We start from the raw sequence: 18,160 nt of genomic DNA, 5'->3' as shown, positions 1-18,160 counted from the left end.
CCTTCCAATAAGTCTTGATAACTGTTGGACATCAGTAGGAGCTGAAAGATGTCGTCTGGAGAAATCACCCTACAGACTTCAGACAGAGCAGTTAGCTCTTGAGAAGTGAACCAAAAAACCTGTTTCAGAAATAGTTAGCTTGCAGTAACTGCCTCCAAAAGATTTGTCAAACCATATTTCAGCCTGTTTCTGTAATTTGTTTTTTAAAATCTTATGCACAACAGGTCTCGCATTTCTGCTGGTTGATTTTCCATGATTTTAAAAAATATTATATTTTTAACTTTTTGGCAGTTTGAAGTTATTTCAGGTTAGGGTTAGGTGCGCCGTAAATGTTTTTCCTATGAGTACATTATTTTTATAATCGTCATTTCTGCTTTGTCATTGTAGAATCTAATAATTGTCTAAGATGCAGCCTGGTTTCTGCAGTCATGAATGGACCGGGTCTCCGTGTTTCCTCTGTTGTTCAACATTGAATGTGCTTTCCACTATTAAAGTTTACGTTAAACTTTGGTGCGGGTGCTTAAGACTTTCTTTTCTTTTCTTTGGCTAAATTAAAAGTACCACTTAAAGCCTTTTAGCGCAATCGCACATGAAGCTAAACGGAACAAGTCTGTATAATTAATATATTTGTATCAGTGGTGCATGGAAGCACTTGCTTTCTACTCTTCATTTACATTGTTGTCTGCGCCCTGCATGGATGACATTTCTTTCCAGCGGTAATTGAAGCTCTAGTCTTTCCCCCTTAAACAAAAGAGAGAACCTGAGCTCTCTCCTTCATGTATATTTTAAAGTCCTTCTAACTGTTACCATCCAATAGTGCTTTAACTAACTCATAACTTATCATTGGCCATGGCTGGTGGACCTCTATTCTCCTGTCCTCCTTGGCGATGAGCATTGAGGAATAGAGGCATGAAAGGCGGCATGTGGTGCCCATGACAGCTCTGATAGGTCAACTAAAGAGCCTGCTCTACATTAAGACGACACACACAAAACAACACACAGGTGGTTACTTAGATCTTTCCTCATTGTGTCGGGGCAAACATTTCCAGCAGTTTAACTCGCGGTGACTCAGAACTCTGAAAACCACACGTCCTGGGGTTTATTATTATGATCTAAATATGCTGCCATATTTAGACTGCTATATTTGACTTTTACTGATGTTAAAAGTTAAACCATAAAATATTTTCACACTCAGCAATTAAAACAAAAACCTTTTTTTGGGGGGCGCAATGCCAGGCTGCAGCCAGTAACAAAGGTACCACACTTTATATATTTCTGGATAGGTTTCTAATACAAAGGAACTCTGAACCTTTTGGTGACTCAAAATCAAATTATTGTTCGTGTAGCCGGCTTTCTGGAGTTTTGTTTCGGTAAAGCAGAGTTTTATATGCAAAATAAGGAGCAAAGATACATGTTTGGGTGTAGAGGACCACTACTTTATTCTGCCTTTTTTATTGACACACCCAGAAGTCTTATTTGTCACCTGACGTCATTAACCTGTAGTGCGCACAACACCAAAGCGGAGGGAAACCAGTGTGACAAACAAACGTCCCCTCCTTCCTCCTGATGAAACGTCTCGTTTCAACCTAAAGCAGCAAAGAGGAATGAAAATAGTCTATTATATTGGCAGAAGAACGCTAAAAATCCCAAAAAGTGCTCCTCCTCAGGCGGAAGTGTCACACAAACTTATAGATCTAGTCTTTCACGGAGGAAGATAGGGATACTGATGTCTTCATCAATGGGCTGCAGGGATCCTGGAAGCCACCCATTAATGAATAAAACATTAATAAACCGTAAATTAAACAAATGAGCTTCCAAACATTTGGAAAGTTATCAATAAACATTCAGCTCACTTGTTCAATTAAGTTTAGTCGGTCTGCTCTGCTGCTGCACGGCGTTCACTTGTTGCTGCACTGAATGCAGATGTAATTACAAAACTAACTACAAAAATCCACAATATTGATTTCATTATTAACTTTTTGATGACATTAATACAACACATATTTAGGGGAGCATTAAAAAATTATTAGTATTTAAAAATAACATCATTTAAGAATGTAATAATTGTAATTTTTGCATGTATATATTTATTTGAAACCTTTCTTACTTATTTCTAGATTTTTTAAATAAACAAAAAAAAAATCAGAGATGTGGAGCGAGAGTAAACTTGTCATTTAAAAATATACAGAAAAAGAGAAATAAATCTATTAGATGTTTACAAGTGAAACAACTGTTGTAGTTTCAGTAGCTCGAGAAAACTGGTTCCAGCACGTTCTGGCAGACTTAGGTGTAGTAGGTGAAAATCCTTTGGGTTCTTTTGATCCATGTGGTAAGTAACACCCCTTTGGCTTTATGTCTAAAAAAAAAAAAAACGTCTTATGCAATGGCATTCAGAATGACCAGCTTGCTGACCACCTGGGGAGATGATCCTCCTCCATTTGGACCATTCCAACCAAATCATTTACAGAAGACAAGAAAAATAATACATTAAAATAGATGCAGACAAGAACAACCCATTTATGTTGTTCATTTTAGTCCAGTTATTTATTTATAATAATATCAAAATGAAAAAAACGATAACGAAAAGTCATGCAGCTGTTGTAAAATCAGGGGTTAATCTTCTAAGTTACATTTCCCGCTGTGACTGTGCCTCAGCGGTACAGGAAGAATGGCACATGTGGATCCATGTGAAAGTGCAGTTGGCCAGATGTTTTGAAATCTGGGGAGATTATTGAAATGGTTCCAGCGAGTCTTGTGTTTTTAGGCACCGCCCACTGTCCACGTGGGCTGGAGGGGGTGGATGGGGGGCAGGAAAGAAACCTCCTGTTGGATTTTACTTACAGAGAGATTAGTGTCTGCATTAGCTAAATGCTATGGGTCACTTCCAGTTTACGTTCATGAGATATGCTAGATGGAAAAAGATGGATCATTCCGTTATCATTATTATTATCATATTGTTTCACAAAAAGCCAGTGTTCTTATTATAGCTCAAACTTTAGCAAATGTTACACTATTTATTGGAACATTTATTTACTTTAAGATCTTTTACATTTTTCTTTGAATTTTGTCATTTTTGTATTTGTAGTTATTGCAGTTTTTAGCAAGTTTAAATACTATGATTTTTGAAATTGTTTGTTAGAGGTTTAGGGGTTTGTCATGTTGTACTACTGAGTGTAACAAATATATAGTTTGTCATTTTTAAACATCTGATTTTATTAAAACTATAGGCAAAAAACAAAAAATAAAGGAAGACAGAAAATAGTTGTATAGTCACTCTCATCTACTTCAAATACAAATTGAATTGAAGTTATTACATCTGTATCAAAATGATTAATTGTGGCTTAATAAAGGTGCATGGAATTATGGGATGGATTCTTTCACAAAATACAATAGTTTTGTTTAGCAAAATAAACGTGAAAGGTAGTGTTCAAGCTTCTTTTGTGTTATTTTTAACACCAGCCCCTGACATTACACAAATACTGGTTACTTTAAGTGGAAACATGAAAACAATGATTCCTTCATATTTTACCACATGATGAGGTAACCTGCTGACAGTTTGGAAATGAAATTGTTGCAGATTTCCCATAACTTTCTATTAATCCTTTAACATTTTTCCTATTTGGTTCAGGTGTGGCTGAACAGTTTAATTTAGTATTGAACTGTGGTTTTCCAACTCCATGAGCAGTTTTTTAGCTGATGTAGCTGAGATGTAATGCGGATTTGTGATCATGTTTTGTGGAGGTTGGAGGTTTGGTGGATGTTTGAGAGCTTAACCTGCTGAACTGAGTCAACATGAGAGGTGCTGGCCGTTGTGTTGTGTCAAAGGAGATGGGCTTTGGGTCCGATCCAGCACTAAACTCAGCTCATGCTGGTCCACCAAGCTTAAACAAAATTCTTTAAAGTAAACCAGACTTTTTCTATACTTTTCTCAAGCCAATATAACCATGGGAACCATATTTGATACAGGCATTTCTGAGACCCCTATCTCATTAGCATGATCCAAAATTTTCTCAAAAACCCATTGCAAAAAGTTGGTCCATGTTCTCTGCCCTGTAGTTCATCTTCATTCCACTAGGGGCAGTAGAAGGGCTTTTCCTGCTCATTTTAAAATACCGGTAGTTTGCCTCTGTGAAATCTAAAAAAAAACTTTGGGCAGGAAAAAGGGTAGCTAATTTTCAAAACTTTATGGTGAGAATGCCTCATCTATTGTTTTTCAGTTTTTAAGTGACTGCTTGCTGTATTGAAAGAATGTAAAATTTGTTGATAGTTATTTTTTATAAAATAAAAAAAAATTAATTATTTACCCACTGTCTCTAATGTGGATGACTTAGAGACAGTGGATAAATATGTTAATATTTTTGCATCTTAAACTAACATTGTTGTGAGGAAAAACTTGCCCAAAACTCAGTTGAAACCAGAGGCTTACATACACCGCATGAAAACACACATATGCTTTTTTTTTCACTTTCAAACATGAAATAAAAGTAAACTTTTTCTGTTTTAGGTCAATTATAATTAGCAAAATCTTTTCTATTTGCTAAATGCCAAAATAATAAGACTAGGGTTTTTTAGGAATTGTTTTATTGCCATGGATTTCATCTAAATGTAAAAAAAAAGGACATTTCTGTCAATTCTTTGATGTAGTGGGCTTTACAGGGTTAATTAAGAAACATGGATGCACAAATGATGAGCTACTCAAATGATTTAACTTAAATATGGATTATTTGGATATTGCACTTTTTATTTATTTATTTATTTATTTATTTATTTATTTATTTATTTATTTATTTATTTATTTATTTATTTATTTATTCATCTGTAATTATTTCACACCTAAGTGACCAAATTCTCATGGGACAAAGTAAAGAAGGACTTTTTGGAATTCCTGTCATACTTTCTCTTTGTGTTTCTGGTTGTGTTATCGTCCCTGTTGTCTGATTTGGTCACAGCTTATGTGGCCTCAGATTCATCGCTGATGAGTTGGACTGTGTGATGTGGCTCTGTGCTCTACTTAGTTTACCGAAGGTCCGTCAGGTCTGCTGACAATAATACTCACTAAACCCCCAGCTGTTTTGCCTTAATCAAATCCCAGGGGTTTTGGCCTGGCTAAATGAGGTTAGCTAATCATTCAGAGTGACTCAGCCCTGTCTGCAGCAAGCAAACGCGTCCTTGCAGTGTCAACTCAGAAATGCTTGGGATATGACAATGGGGAAACTGTTTAGTCACTAGTTCTAGCAGATGTGTTTCAGGTGAATAAAATATCACAAACTTTAATTTAATTAAGCTTTTTATTTACTTATGATTTAATCTAATCAGCAAAAGTATAATACAATAAATGATAGAACGGTACTTACTGTAGTTTCACTTGAAAAACATACTAAATACTTCATACATGCAACATTTAAAACTGATTCAAACCATTGACTGTAAATGAGAACTGGACTGAGGGATTGCCCCAAATCCCATAGACTTCTGTTGAGAAATAAACAGCTATCACTCAGTCATTCTGTTTGTCAGAATGACCATTCTTGCTTTGATACCTTTCATGTTCTTGCTAATCTTCATTTCTTTAATGATATTTTTTGCTGTCGTTCAAATAATTCAAGCTATAAACTGACCAATCAGATTCCTCAATAAAAGTAGGTGGCCTCATGTTGAACCTTTTGATTGACCGATTCTCCAGAGACTACTTTCAGTGGTAGGGGTGTTGACTTCCAATAAGCGTACTCCTGATTGGTACGAGTGGTTGCCATAGAAACTGTGACTCAGACCGACACGGACCAATCACTGCTTACTGAGGAAGTATGGATCCAACATGGCGACTTTCTGCAGAAAAAGGAGAATGAATTGACTTCAGTTGGTTGGAACCGGAAGCAAAGCCTTTGAATGACGTCACACTCACTCAGTCCAGTTCTGTTATACAGTCAATGGTTCAAACCCTTTGATCTCTTAAGACCTGGCGTTCACATGCCTGGACATCACGTTTTGGGTTATATCGCCATGTTAGTTAACTCTTGTTTGGCTCAGAAAAAGTTTTTTGTTGTTTTGAAAACTACAAATAAACACACTTTTAATCAGCAAAGTTAAAACCAACAAATAAATACTTGCACACAAAGTTAATCAATTAGTTAAAATCACTACAACGTCTGCTGTTTTGGTAAAACAAACAATAAAAAAGCTCAAAAAGCACAATTTGAAAAAAACTCTGAAGCAATTTTCTGTGCTATAATTTGATTGGTTCTTTTTTTAAAAGATACATTCAAATCCTGTTATTCCATTGTTTTTATTTCTATATTGATATGCTTCTAAGTTTTATTTTTCTAAGGATTGTTTATTGTTATCATTATTTCTCCTCATCTCCAATAAACTCTTCTAAATGTTTTTTTTTTCTTTTTAAAACGGGAGAATGTTTATTGACACCATGAAACAGTAAAATCCATTCATCAATCCATCTTCCATTCCTGGGTCACAGGGGTTATCTGTCCCAGCTACTTCAGGGCAAAGGTTCGGTACTCAGGACAGTTTGCTAGTCCATTGCAGGACCACACACAGACACACGTTTGAATTCCCTCCCAACTCCTTAACCCACTCAAGGTCGCCTCACAACAGAAAAAATAAATAATTAAAATCTATAACAACAATTGACGGTAAATACTTTTTTAAAGACAGATGCACTCTGGTTTGCTGCAGAGACTTCTGGGATATTTTTTAGGAAAACTGGATTCTGGCATTGTAGATTCAGGCACCACCTACTTCTAAGAAGTGAGTGGTGAAGGAATTCTGACACAACCATTCACTTCTAAAGGAACAGAGTCACTGATCAGCCAATGAAACACATCTTTGCACAGTGAGGAAAAGCCAGGATTCAAACCAGCAACCTTCTCACTGTGATCACCAACACACCACTGCATTTAAAGAATGTTTTCTAATCTTTTGTCTCTCGTGGTCATTCTGTTGACGGAGCAGCAAACTGACTGAAACCTTTTCTTTTATGGATGTTTGCAAAACTGCAGATGATTGTTTCAATAAGAGTTGACAATCAACTGAGTGAAAAGCCATAATGTAGTCAATGATTTTACATCTTTACAATAGCAGTGAGGAAAGTTACATTTCGTTGGCAAACACAAGTTTGTATAAAGATCTGATTTGTTTTTGTTGTGTTTATATAAATGCACACAAAAATTAAGCCGAGGCATCTACTCATGAACTCTTTATCCATTTATACATTCAGGAAAACACACCATCTTATCATCTTAAAACAACTATATTGTGTTTTGAATGCTGTCCATTGGTGACCAGTAATCCTAACTGAGGGAAGTCTTGTATGCTTGGCGTGTCACGTGTCTTTGTGTGAAGGGAATCCTTCTTCCTGCCCGTCTTTGTGTTCAGCTCGTCACCACCTGAAATTTTAAGAGGTCAGTTTGAGTTCTAAAGATTAACAGCTTTTCTTTTTGTTCAATGGAATTATTTAAGTACCCAAGTGGTGTACATGACAGCGTAATTTAAGGTTTATGCTTCTCTTTTAGATGGAGAAAGCAGAATCTATGAGGATTAGAGATTTGGGCTGTCTTTCTTTCAGCTCTAATGTGTATATATAGGCATTATCTTTGCATGCAGCATCATTTATAGTGCACTCTTACGTAACCTTCCGAAGGGGACGACACGCAATCCAGCTTGTGGGACTCAGCATGCTAATGCACCCTCTGACATGTGCTTGTGAAGTTGAGGTTGATCGCTGTGATAATGCATGCAAATAGTCATGCTATCCCACGGAGAGAGTCTTAAAAGGTTCCAAAGATTAATTCTGACATGGCAAAAAAAACAAAAAACAACAACGTACAGGTCCGATCAGATCCAAATCTGATGATGGCAAAACAGAGCAGACACACAGCCAGCCTATCATAAGTTTCTGGGAAATGCTCTATCTGTACATTATAATAAGTGAACACTCCAAAACATTGCTACCAGATACTCCTCTTTGTAGAAACAATATTTTCTAGTTGTTGTTTTTTTTAAGACATCTGGGTTTGTTTTGACGATCAAATGCACTTTTTTATTATATAAAAAGGAAAGTAAAGCCTTTTTAATTTTGCCTCCCATCTTGCTCTCTGCAGCTGCAAAGGAATTAATGGCATAAAAAAATAGAAGTATTGTGATAAAGATTAAACTGATATATTTACATTGTGGATATTCTAAATTATACATACTGTACAAGACAAAATAATGAGGACACACTTTATCATTTAGTGTCAGCCATGTCAAAGTACGTCTGGGCGTGTGTGTTATCTATTGACTTTTGGACTTTTTGCACTGGAATATTCAAGTTCAAAAATATTATTTTAAGACCATTGAAAACTTATGTGGAAGAACAAAATAAGACAAACTTATGTAAACAACAAAAATCCAAAAGGGAGGGAGAAGAAGAAAAATCTTTTAAGCTCTCATCCCCCCGTACCTCATGTCATTATATTCCTAAACCCAGTGCATACATTCAGCAATTTATGTGTCCATTTCTTTTCCAAAGAATTTTATATTATTTTTATAACTTTATATTGTTGCCCTGACATAAAATTGAGACTGAGCGCAAAAATTAAATTTAAAATTGAGGTAAACTTAACAAACCGAGACAAAATAATCCCCAGTGAAATGCCTGCAGAAAGAGAAGAAGGTTCTTGAAGGCCACACCAGACAGTCTTTATCTGGTTTTCCCTATAAGTGCAGCCAAACAAATGAATCAGCCAGTGGACCAGAACCTCCGTCCAGGCAGAGAGCCATAGTTTTACTTTGAATCAAAATATTCGAACCTTTATTCTATATGATTGAGATATAGTGATACGGTAGTTGGAGTTTAGAAGAATATTTTTTTCTGATCTATTAAATTACATGTAATTTAGTAAATCTACACCGCCTCATGTTTTCTGACTGGTCTTTATTATGATTGTAGCTTTTTTAACTGCCACCTTGTTCTTCCAGGCGGTTCGTCCTGCAGTGCCCTGCAGTGCTGCTCCTGTATATTTAGCTTACAAAGCTGTATTTGTAGATTTATGTACACTGACAGATGGAGCGTCTCGTCGGAATGTTTTACTGTTGCTAGGAGATGTGGAAACATCCTGTCAGCTGTTGGTACAAGCAGATTGATGAAAATAGGGAAAAACAGGGTCAAAGGGATGCAAACTTAGTGCTGCTGGACGCCAGGTCGTTTCATTTATAGCAAACGTAAAGGTAAATCTTTGATTCACGTGTACAGATTTGAGTGTTTACAATTTATTATAGTACATGCATAAAAGCTTTTGTTTCTAATTACTGTTAAACAAATGGAGACTCGTACAAAAAACATCCTTTTTTAATGATATTTTACAAAATTGAAGTCAAGGAGGTCACAAAGTGCTACAAATTAAATATTTTGGTATACATACTTTGAAATTTAGGTAAATTCATCTAAACCCGTTTGTCTCTGTCAGGGTCACAGGGCTGCTGGAGCCTATCCCAGCCTCTCAAGGGCGAAGGCTTTACACCCTGGACAGGTCGTCAGTCTGACGCAAGGCTTAATTTCTAAATCTTCTTGAATAGTTCCATCTGCCTGACCTATTGAACTCAATGTCATCCTAAAACAAAAGAGCATAATATGATGAGGACAAAGTTTTTAATTTTCTTTTTGTTTATTTTTTTTATAAACCATTTGAACCACCACTACAAAAATATAGTTTTACCGTCGATAGCTGCTAATAAGCAGGTTGCACTTTGCTCATGTGTGACCCTGCCAAACTCCTGACTACAATACCCATAATGCTTCATCTGCATCAAGCAGTGTGAGCTTGTATTTTACCAAAGTCGAACATTATGACAGATTTTTGAGCACTGTTCACCACCGAAAATCAACTTGAGGTCAGTAAGCACAACCACAGTTCATACTTAAGACATTCCGAGTTATAAATTGGACTTCTAATTCCACCTAGATTTTTGTTTTATTTAACATTTTTGGATTTAAAGTGTAACATATTGTCCAAAAGGTAACTAAAGGAAACTTGATATGCTTTGATTAATATTAGTTTCTTTGATAATGAATCATTCATTCATTCATCTTCATCCGTTTCTTTCCCTTTCGGGGTCACGGGGCTGCTGGAGCCTATCCCGGCCGCTCATGGGCGAAGGCAGGGGGCACCCTGGACAGGTCGCTAGTCTGTCGCAGGGTAGAGTGTCCACAATCACACACCCACGCACTCTCACATTCACACCTATAGGGACAATTTAGATGAACCAATTGACCTCTGAAGCATGTTTTTGGACGGTGGGAGGAAGCCGGACTCCTCGGAGAAAACCCACACATGCACGGGGAGAACATGCAAACTCCACACAGAAATATATGGAGGCCTTTTTGCTCTGAGGCAAGAGCCACTAAGTGGAGCACGGTGTCTTATTTCGAAAGGATGTCATTTCAAAAGTTCTAAAATATTTCATGTTTTGAAAGATTTGTTCTCTTTATGTTTCTGTTTGATTTATGAAAAGAAAGACTGTAGTTTATTTGTATTGATCATATTAGTAACAATAATATAAATACAAAGCAGTCTCTTGTTTTTTTTTAGAGTGCATCTTCTTGACTAACCCACCACTTCTGGACCTCTTGTAGCTTCTTCTTGCTATTTAGTTTGTTTCTGCAATCGTAATATTTGACAGACTTGTGTTGGCAAAGGTCAACTGCTTTTTGAGGCACAAGACTTATGCAGACTTCAGTATTTTTTCACAAGTTCCCCATCTGAAAATGGTTTGGATGTTTGCACCAACTTGTCTGCAATAAGGTCGCTTTCACTGCTCCATCACTGTCGTCACAGCTGCCGTTAAAGCAGACGGTGTTTTTTTCAGTCCAGCTAATAATTGGTTGTCTTGTCTTTTCTTAACTGCCCCTGCAATTGGTGAAACTTTTCTTTATGGTGAGTCTCAGAGTGTCGCTGAATGTTGTATTCTTTAAGCGCTGCAACCTGTTGATTACAAACCAAGCACGCAGGTTTTGCATTCAGCTCCATGAACAAATCTTCTTTCTCTTTCGGCTTTTCCCATCAGGGGTCGCCACAGCGAATCATCCTTTTCCACCTCACTCTATCATGAACATCTTCTACCCTAACGTTAGCCAACTTCATATCCTCTGTTAAGACATCCATATATCTCCTCTTTGGCCGTCCTCTTGCCCTCCGGCCAGGCAGCTCCATCTCCAACATCCTTCTACCAATATATCCACTATCCCTCCTCTGAACATGTCCAAACCATCTCAGTCTGGCTTCTCTGACTTTGTCGCTAACACAGGCAACATGAGCCGTCCCTCTGATGTACTCGTTCCTTATCCTGTCTAACCTGGTCACTCCTAAGGAGAACCTCAACATCTTCATCTCTGCTACCTCCATCTCAGCCTCTTGTCTCTGTCTCACTGCTACCGTCTCTAACCCATAGAGCAGAGCTGGTCTCACCACTGTCTTGTACACCTTTCCTTTGAGTCTTGCTGGCACTCTTCTGTCACACAACACTCCTGACACTTTCCTCCAACCGCTCCAACCTGCCTGCACTCGCCTCTTCACCTCTTTTCCACAATCCCCATCACACTGAACTGTTGACCCCAAGTACTTAAACTCCTGCACCTTCTTCACCTCAGTCCCCTGTAACCTAACGCTTCTACCTTGATCCCTCTCGTTCAGACACATGTATTCTGTCTTACTACGACTGACCTTCATACCTCTTCTTTCCAGAGCAAACCTCCACCTCTCTAGCTGTTCCTCCACCTGCTCTCTACTCTCACTGCAAATTACAATGTCATCCGCAAACATCATTGTCCAGGGAGATTCCTGTCTTACCTCGTCTGTCAGCCTGTCCATCAGCATAGCAAACAAAAAAGGACTCAAAGCTGATCCTTGGTGTAGTCCCACCTCCACCTTGAACTCCTCTGTCTGACCTACAGCACATCTCACCACCGTCATACTTCTCTCATACATGTCCTGAACTACTCTGACATACTTCTCTGCCACTCCAGACGACCTCATACAGTACCACAGCTCCTCCCTTGGCACCCTGTCATACGCCTTCTCTAAATCTACGAACACACAATGCAGCTCCTTCTGACCTTCTCTGTACTTTTCCATCAACATTCTCAAAGCAAAAATGGCATCAGTGGTGCTCTTACGGGGCATGAAACCATACTGCTGCTCACAAATCTCCACCTTCTTCCTAAGCCTGGCTTCCACTACTCTTTCCCACAGCTTCATTGTGTGGCTCATCAACTTTATTCCTCTATAGTTGCTGCAGTTCTGCATGTCACCCTTGTTTTTAAAGATCGGGACCAGAACGCTTCTCCTCCATTCCTCAGGCATCTTCTCACTCTCTAAAATCCTATTGAACAACCTTGTTAGAAATTCCACTGCTGTCTCTCCTAAGCACTTCCATACCTCCACAGGTACGTCATCAGGACCAACGGCCTTTCCGCTCTTCATCCTTTTCAGAGCCTTCCTAACCTCATCCTTTCCAATCTCTGCTACTTCCTGCTCCACAACAACCACATCTTCCTCCCTTCTTTCCCTGTCATTTTCCACGTTCATCAGCTCCTCAAAATACTCCTTCCATCTTTTCTGTACACTCTCTTGGGTTGTTAGCACCTTTCCATCTCTGTCCTTAATCACCCTTATCTGTTGCACGTCCTTCCCATCTCTGTCTCTCTGTCTGGCTAGCCTGTACAAGTCCTTCTCTCCTTCCTTTGTGTCTAACCTGTCATATAGCTCATCGTAAGCTTTCTGTTTGGCCTTTGCCACCTCTCTCTTCACTCTACGCTGCGCTTCCTTGTACTCCTGTCTACCTTCCTCAGTCCTTTCTACATCCCACTTCCTTTTAGCCAACCTCTTCCTCTGGACGCATTCCTGTACTTCCTCATTCCACCACCAAGTCTCTTTACCGTCTTTCCTCTTTCCAGATGACACACCTAGCACCTTCCTACCTGTTTCCCTGATAATCTCTGCTGTAGTTTCCCAGTCATCTGGAAGTTCATCCTGACCACCCAGGACCTGCCTCAACTTCTGCCTAAATTCCTCACAAGTTTCTTCATTCTGTAGCTTCCACCACTTGGTCTTCTTTTCTGTTTTCCCTATCTTCTTCTTCCTGACCTCCAGAGTCATCTTACACACCACCATGCGGTGCTGTCTGGCTACACTCTCTCCTACCACCACTTTGCAGTCATTAACCTCTCTCAAATGACCTCGTCTACATAGGATGTAGTCCACCTGAGTACTCCTACCTCCACTTCTGTATGTCACTCTATGTTCCTCTCTCTTCTGGAAGTAAGTGTTGACTACAGCCATTTCCATCCTCTTCGCAAAGTCCACCACCATCTGTCCCTCCAGATTCCTTTCCTTCACACCAAACCTGCCCATCACCTCCTCATCACCTCTATTGCCCTCACCAACATGCCCATTAAAGTCTGCTCCAATAACAACTCTCTCTCCTCTGGGAAAACTCTCTATGACCTCATCCAACTCACTCCAGAATCTCTCCTTCACTTCTAACTCACAGCCAACCTGTGGCGCATACCCACTGACTACATTCACCATCACCCCTTCAATTTCTAACTTTAGGCTCATCATCCTGTCTGAGACTCTTTTCACCTCTAGAACACTGTTTACAAACTCCCCCTTCAGAATCACTCCTACCCCGTTTCTCTTCCTATCAACACCATGATAGAAAAGTTTGTATCCTCCTCCAATACTACGTGCCTTGCTGCCCTTCCACCTTGTCTCCTGCACACACAGTACATCTACCTTCCTTCTCTCCATCATGTCTGCCAGCTCTCTGCCTTTCCCTGTCATTGTGCCAACGTTAAGAGTCCCTATTCTCAAACCTATGTTCCTGCCTTTTCCCTTCTCTCTCTGGCCACGGACCCTTCTGCCTCCTCTCTTTCTTCGACCAACAGTAGTCAAATTTCCACCGACACCCTGTAGGTTAACAGCATCGGTGGCGGTCGTTGTTAACCCGGGCCTCGACCGATCCGGTATGTCTAAAGTGTTGTGGATGATTCGCATGGTTATTTTGGCAATTTTTACGCCGGATGCCCTTCCTGACGCAACCCTCTCTATTTATCCGGGCTTGGGACCGGCACAGAAGTTACTGGCTTGCAACCCCTGTGGCTAGATTAGCTCCATGAACAAATAAAACTGGCCATTTATCCTGGAAAGCTTGGCTCTCTGCACGTCAACCTTTGTTCTCTTTGACGATGACATTTTGTTTATTGGGGTGTCAAACCTGATCATTTTTATAGCAAATTAACAGTGGTGCGCAGTAGGGGAGGTTTGAGTCTCGATACCAATGTGGCAGGATTGTTTATTGTGTTCTTTACATTTATGTAATTACTGGTATTTCAAATTGGTTCCTGAACGACTGTGTCTGCAGCTCATTGCTGCCCCAGCAGTCAAATTTCACACACGTAGGTGTGCAACAACTAATGGGATTTGAACTTAACTTTACAGTGTTGCTTTTGTTTCCTTTTTTTTTTTTATAGTGACTTTGCTATTTTATTACTGCCTTCATTTGTAAAATATAAGTTTGTGGTGCTGTTGCTTTTATTTTTGTTAAATTATAGTAGCTTTTTAAAATGTGGCACTAGTTGCTGCTTCCTTCTTAATATTATCGTATGATGCCATTACTAATGTTCCATAATTGATGCATATTTAGTTTAAATTGTTGTAATTAATTAACAAATGTTTTCTTTGCTGTCTCTGTGATTCCACTGTCTTTTGAAGAAAAAAACGTTTGTCTCTGTCCTGGGCTTTATTATACACTTAGTAAACAAACATTTGTGTATTTACAAAAATGTTTTATAACCAGACACATCCAGAAAAATATTGATATTGATATCAGCAAAACTGGGCCTGTAAATAATAATAACCGAGACCCAAATAGCCAGTATCGCCCAACTATTGCGCAGGGAACCGAACTGCATCTTGCCCAGATGTGGCAAATATCTTATTTATTCATGGATCTGTTGTCGTGCCAGTCTTGTGTTTTGATTTTGCTCCCCCTGTAGCAGAATTGTGCATTTTGGTTATTTCTTTAAAAAAAAACATAACTCGTCACAGGAATGGGCTAGAAATAGGCTTTTTTTTTAAACATCCTTATAGATTTTTTTCCTTTTTCCGTCTAATTTGGATTAAACTTGATTTAAACCAAAGTGGTAAAAAAAAAGTGGTTGGGTTGATTGGTTGAGGTGCCGGGGCTGTGGTGATGAGGCTCCGCCTGGGTGGAGGGCTGATCCTGGGCCCTTTGAGTCCTGGCTTCGTACTTGGCCCGCGTCTCGGTGTCCAGTGCCCGATGGCCCCAGTGGCGGCTGCCCGGTACTGCGTAGCGCGCCTGTCCTGTAGCCTTTGGGCAATGACACTGGGGTCACCTATGCACCCTCTCTCCTGGTCTGGTTGGGGAGGATCTGGTTCCGCTAATGAACACGTGGTACACATTGGCAGCGAGAATGCATCTCTACCCCCACGTGCACGTGCACACTGTCACACTGCTCCCTGTCTGCTTTATCCCTCCTCCTAACCCACAGTGTATTGATGGACAGATATATCTTCTGCTTATCTTAATGTCAGATTTTCCCTCTTGGATGTAATATTTGTCTTTCCAGCAGATCTAGTATAAATGTTACGAAGCTTAAAATCATTCTCAAATGAGCAACTTGGCACTTGTATCCCCTCAACTCCCCCCCCCCACTTTCCCCCTCTCTTTTAATTCAATTCAATTTTATTTGTATAGCCCAAATTCACCACAACAGTCGTCTCGATGGGCTTCGTATCGGTAATTGAAAAAGTAAAACATAAAATCAAAAGGATCATGAATACTTGGAATTCAATGGGAAAATACTAAATTGAACTAACAAACTGACTAAGCTAAACTAGACATCCCTACCTTTAGACCCCCCTTTTCCCTCTGTAAAAAAATAAAATAAATATTTAAAACATAAAGTGTAATAAATAAATAAAAAACAAAGACCAAGTAAAACAAAAAGGGGTTTATCCAAATATACACCCTGGCTGTCCGCAGTTACATACCCTTATTGTAATAGTAAAACCTGTCCAACACAAAAAGGCCTTGAGCTTTTATGTGTTTGCTCAGTTGTTGGAAAGGGCAACTTTTCATTTTGTGCACTTTTTTATATTTGTTTTAGAGTTATTTGTTTGTCTTTACTTCTTTTTGTTTTGTGTTTTGTCTAAAGCAGTGTTTTTCAACCTTTTCTGAGCCACGGCACACTTTAACCTTAAAAAAAATCCCGCGGCACACCAGCATCCAACAATTTAAAAAAAGAAGGATAAACTCATAGTCTGTATTGATCTACAGCCCCTCCACAATCTCACATGCATTTTTGAGATAATTGTTGCAGAAAAAGCTGGAAACTGCAGCTGTTTTTTTCTAAAAGATTCAATAAAAGTTAAGTTAGAAGATTTAAAAATAGTTTGATGTGTGTTCGTTGGTTTCAAGACGTTTTTTTTGTTTTTTTTTGGTTTCAAGACGTCTAACGACAGATCTCCTTGTGCCCTGTCACTCTCACAACCCAATGCATCATGGGAGATGTAGTGCATAAAACGGCCGGAGATCGGTTTTCGGAGCTTCATTGTTTTGTTCACTTGTTCCACGGTCTGATACCGGATTCTGTGGAAAGCTACACCGCTAAAGACGAGCTTTAGCTGGTGTTTTTGTTAGAACTGAGCGACTTTACGAGCTAAATCGGGACAAGGAAGTGAAGACTTTAACCACTTCTGATTGGTCAGACTGATGACATGTGATTAAGCCCCTCAAGAATGATTGGTGGAGACAGTCAAAGGGACAGGACTTTTCCCAAATACAGCCGGAGCTACAGCTGAATCGCGGTACGGTCATTCTTATCAAAATGTCTTTAATAAAATAAAATAAACGCAAAGAAAAAGTATTTTACGATCTTTTATATTCCTAACTCCTCAGTGTTTTATCAGGGCCTGTTTGGATGAAACAGAGCTGAAATCCTGGAGATGGGAAATGTTTTTAGATCAGTTAATGAGGGCAATTTTCCACGTCACACTTGACCATCTCCCACGGCACACTAGTGTGCCGCGGCACACTGGTTGAAAAACACTGGTCTAAAGAGTAGTGAGAATGTGCTAAATGATGCCTGTTTTCTGTGTCTGCAGCTTCATCATGGTCCTGGTCTGTCTAATCTTCAGTGTCCTGTCCACCATAGAGCAATATGCAGACTTTGCTACAGGAACTCTCTTTTGGATGGTGAGTATTGTCACAAATATTCCTGGTGGCTGCTGACCTAAAAGTCTCACTCTGATCATCTTTTGATCTATTTGAAGTTTTCCCAAGGGTCTTTTAATTAATATTATGCTGTATTTAACCAAAATCTAAAAAACGTCTCATTTTCTAGGACATCCAGGAGCGATATCATAGATTCCTTTTCTGAGTTGTCGACAGGACTATCGGCGCAGAGTAAACCTGCCCCTTACCCATCATCCCTCTGTTTTAATACTCTCCCACTATAGCTTACAGTCTGTCACACCCCCAACCTCACATTACTGGTCATTACAACAAAAATGGCGAGCAATATTGGAGCTACCCAGCCATACAGTTTTGAGCAAGATGCCAGCTCAGATGAATCTTTTTGTCTGCAAGTTAATGCATTGACATGGAGTGGAGCACAGAGCTTTTGGCTTGCTGATTGTATTTTGTATGTATTGACTACGAGCTTTTTCAAACGGGATTTTTTCGTCTGCTTCTGATTTTCAACACTTTAAATAAGGAAATACTCAGGAACCCAGTTTTAGTCTGAATTGTTTTATATATGTCCCCCATCATGAGAAAAATGCTACAAATAAGAGGCGGGTTTCTGATGAACAATATTCGTTCAGCAGAAACTATGTCCTAGAAAATGACAGGTTTTTTATTCTGTCTAAAAATTGAATAATCAAAATTAAAAGGCCACAGGGAATGCTTTTCCACAGATCAAAAGATGAACAGAATGGGACTTGAATGTATTAGAAATATAATACAAAAATTAAAAGCAACATATATTGCTTCTGTGTCAAGTTGGAGAGATTTTTTGGTTAAAACTGCAAAGGAAAAAAGTCTAATAGGATTTATCATTTTGCTTCTAAGGGCTCATAAAAAC

General features: G+C 39.1%; 1 protein-coding gene across 7 annotated transcripts in view; it reads left to right on the top strand.

Annotated features, from left to right (window-relative positions):
• The window catches only part of kcnq1.2 (potassium voltage-gated channel, KQT-like subfamily, member 1.2), a 201,959-nt gene that overhangs the window by 9,698 nt on the left and 174,101 nt on the right, over nt 1-18,160 (top strand). For 6 of the 7 annotated variants that reach the window (XM_011475895.4, XM_078949288.1, XM_078949286.1 and 3 more), the window contains exon 3: nt 17,181-17,271. In XM_011475895.4, the coding sequence (XP_011474197.1) occupies nt 17,181-17,271 (91 nt within the window). Of the gene's footprint in view, nt 1-9,112; nt 9,223-17,180; nt 17,272-18,160 lie in introns of those variants that run through there. The other variant, XM_078949289.1, reaches the window with a different exon arrangement.

The sequence above is a fragment of the Oryzias latipes genome, chromosome 6, assembly GCF_053564925.1.
Source record: "Oryzias latipes strain Hd-rR chromosome 6, Olatipes_Hd-rR_3.1".
Lineage (NCBI taxonomy): Eukaryota > Metazoa > Chordata > Actinopteri > Beloniformes > Adrianichthyidae > Oryzias > Oryzias latipes.
The sequence above is the reverse complement of the archived record's forward strand: the minus strand, read 5'-3'. Positions and strand labels throughout refer to the sequence as shown.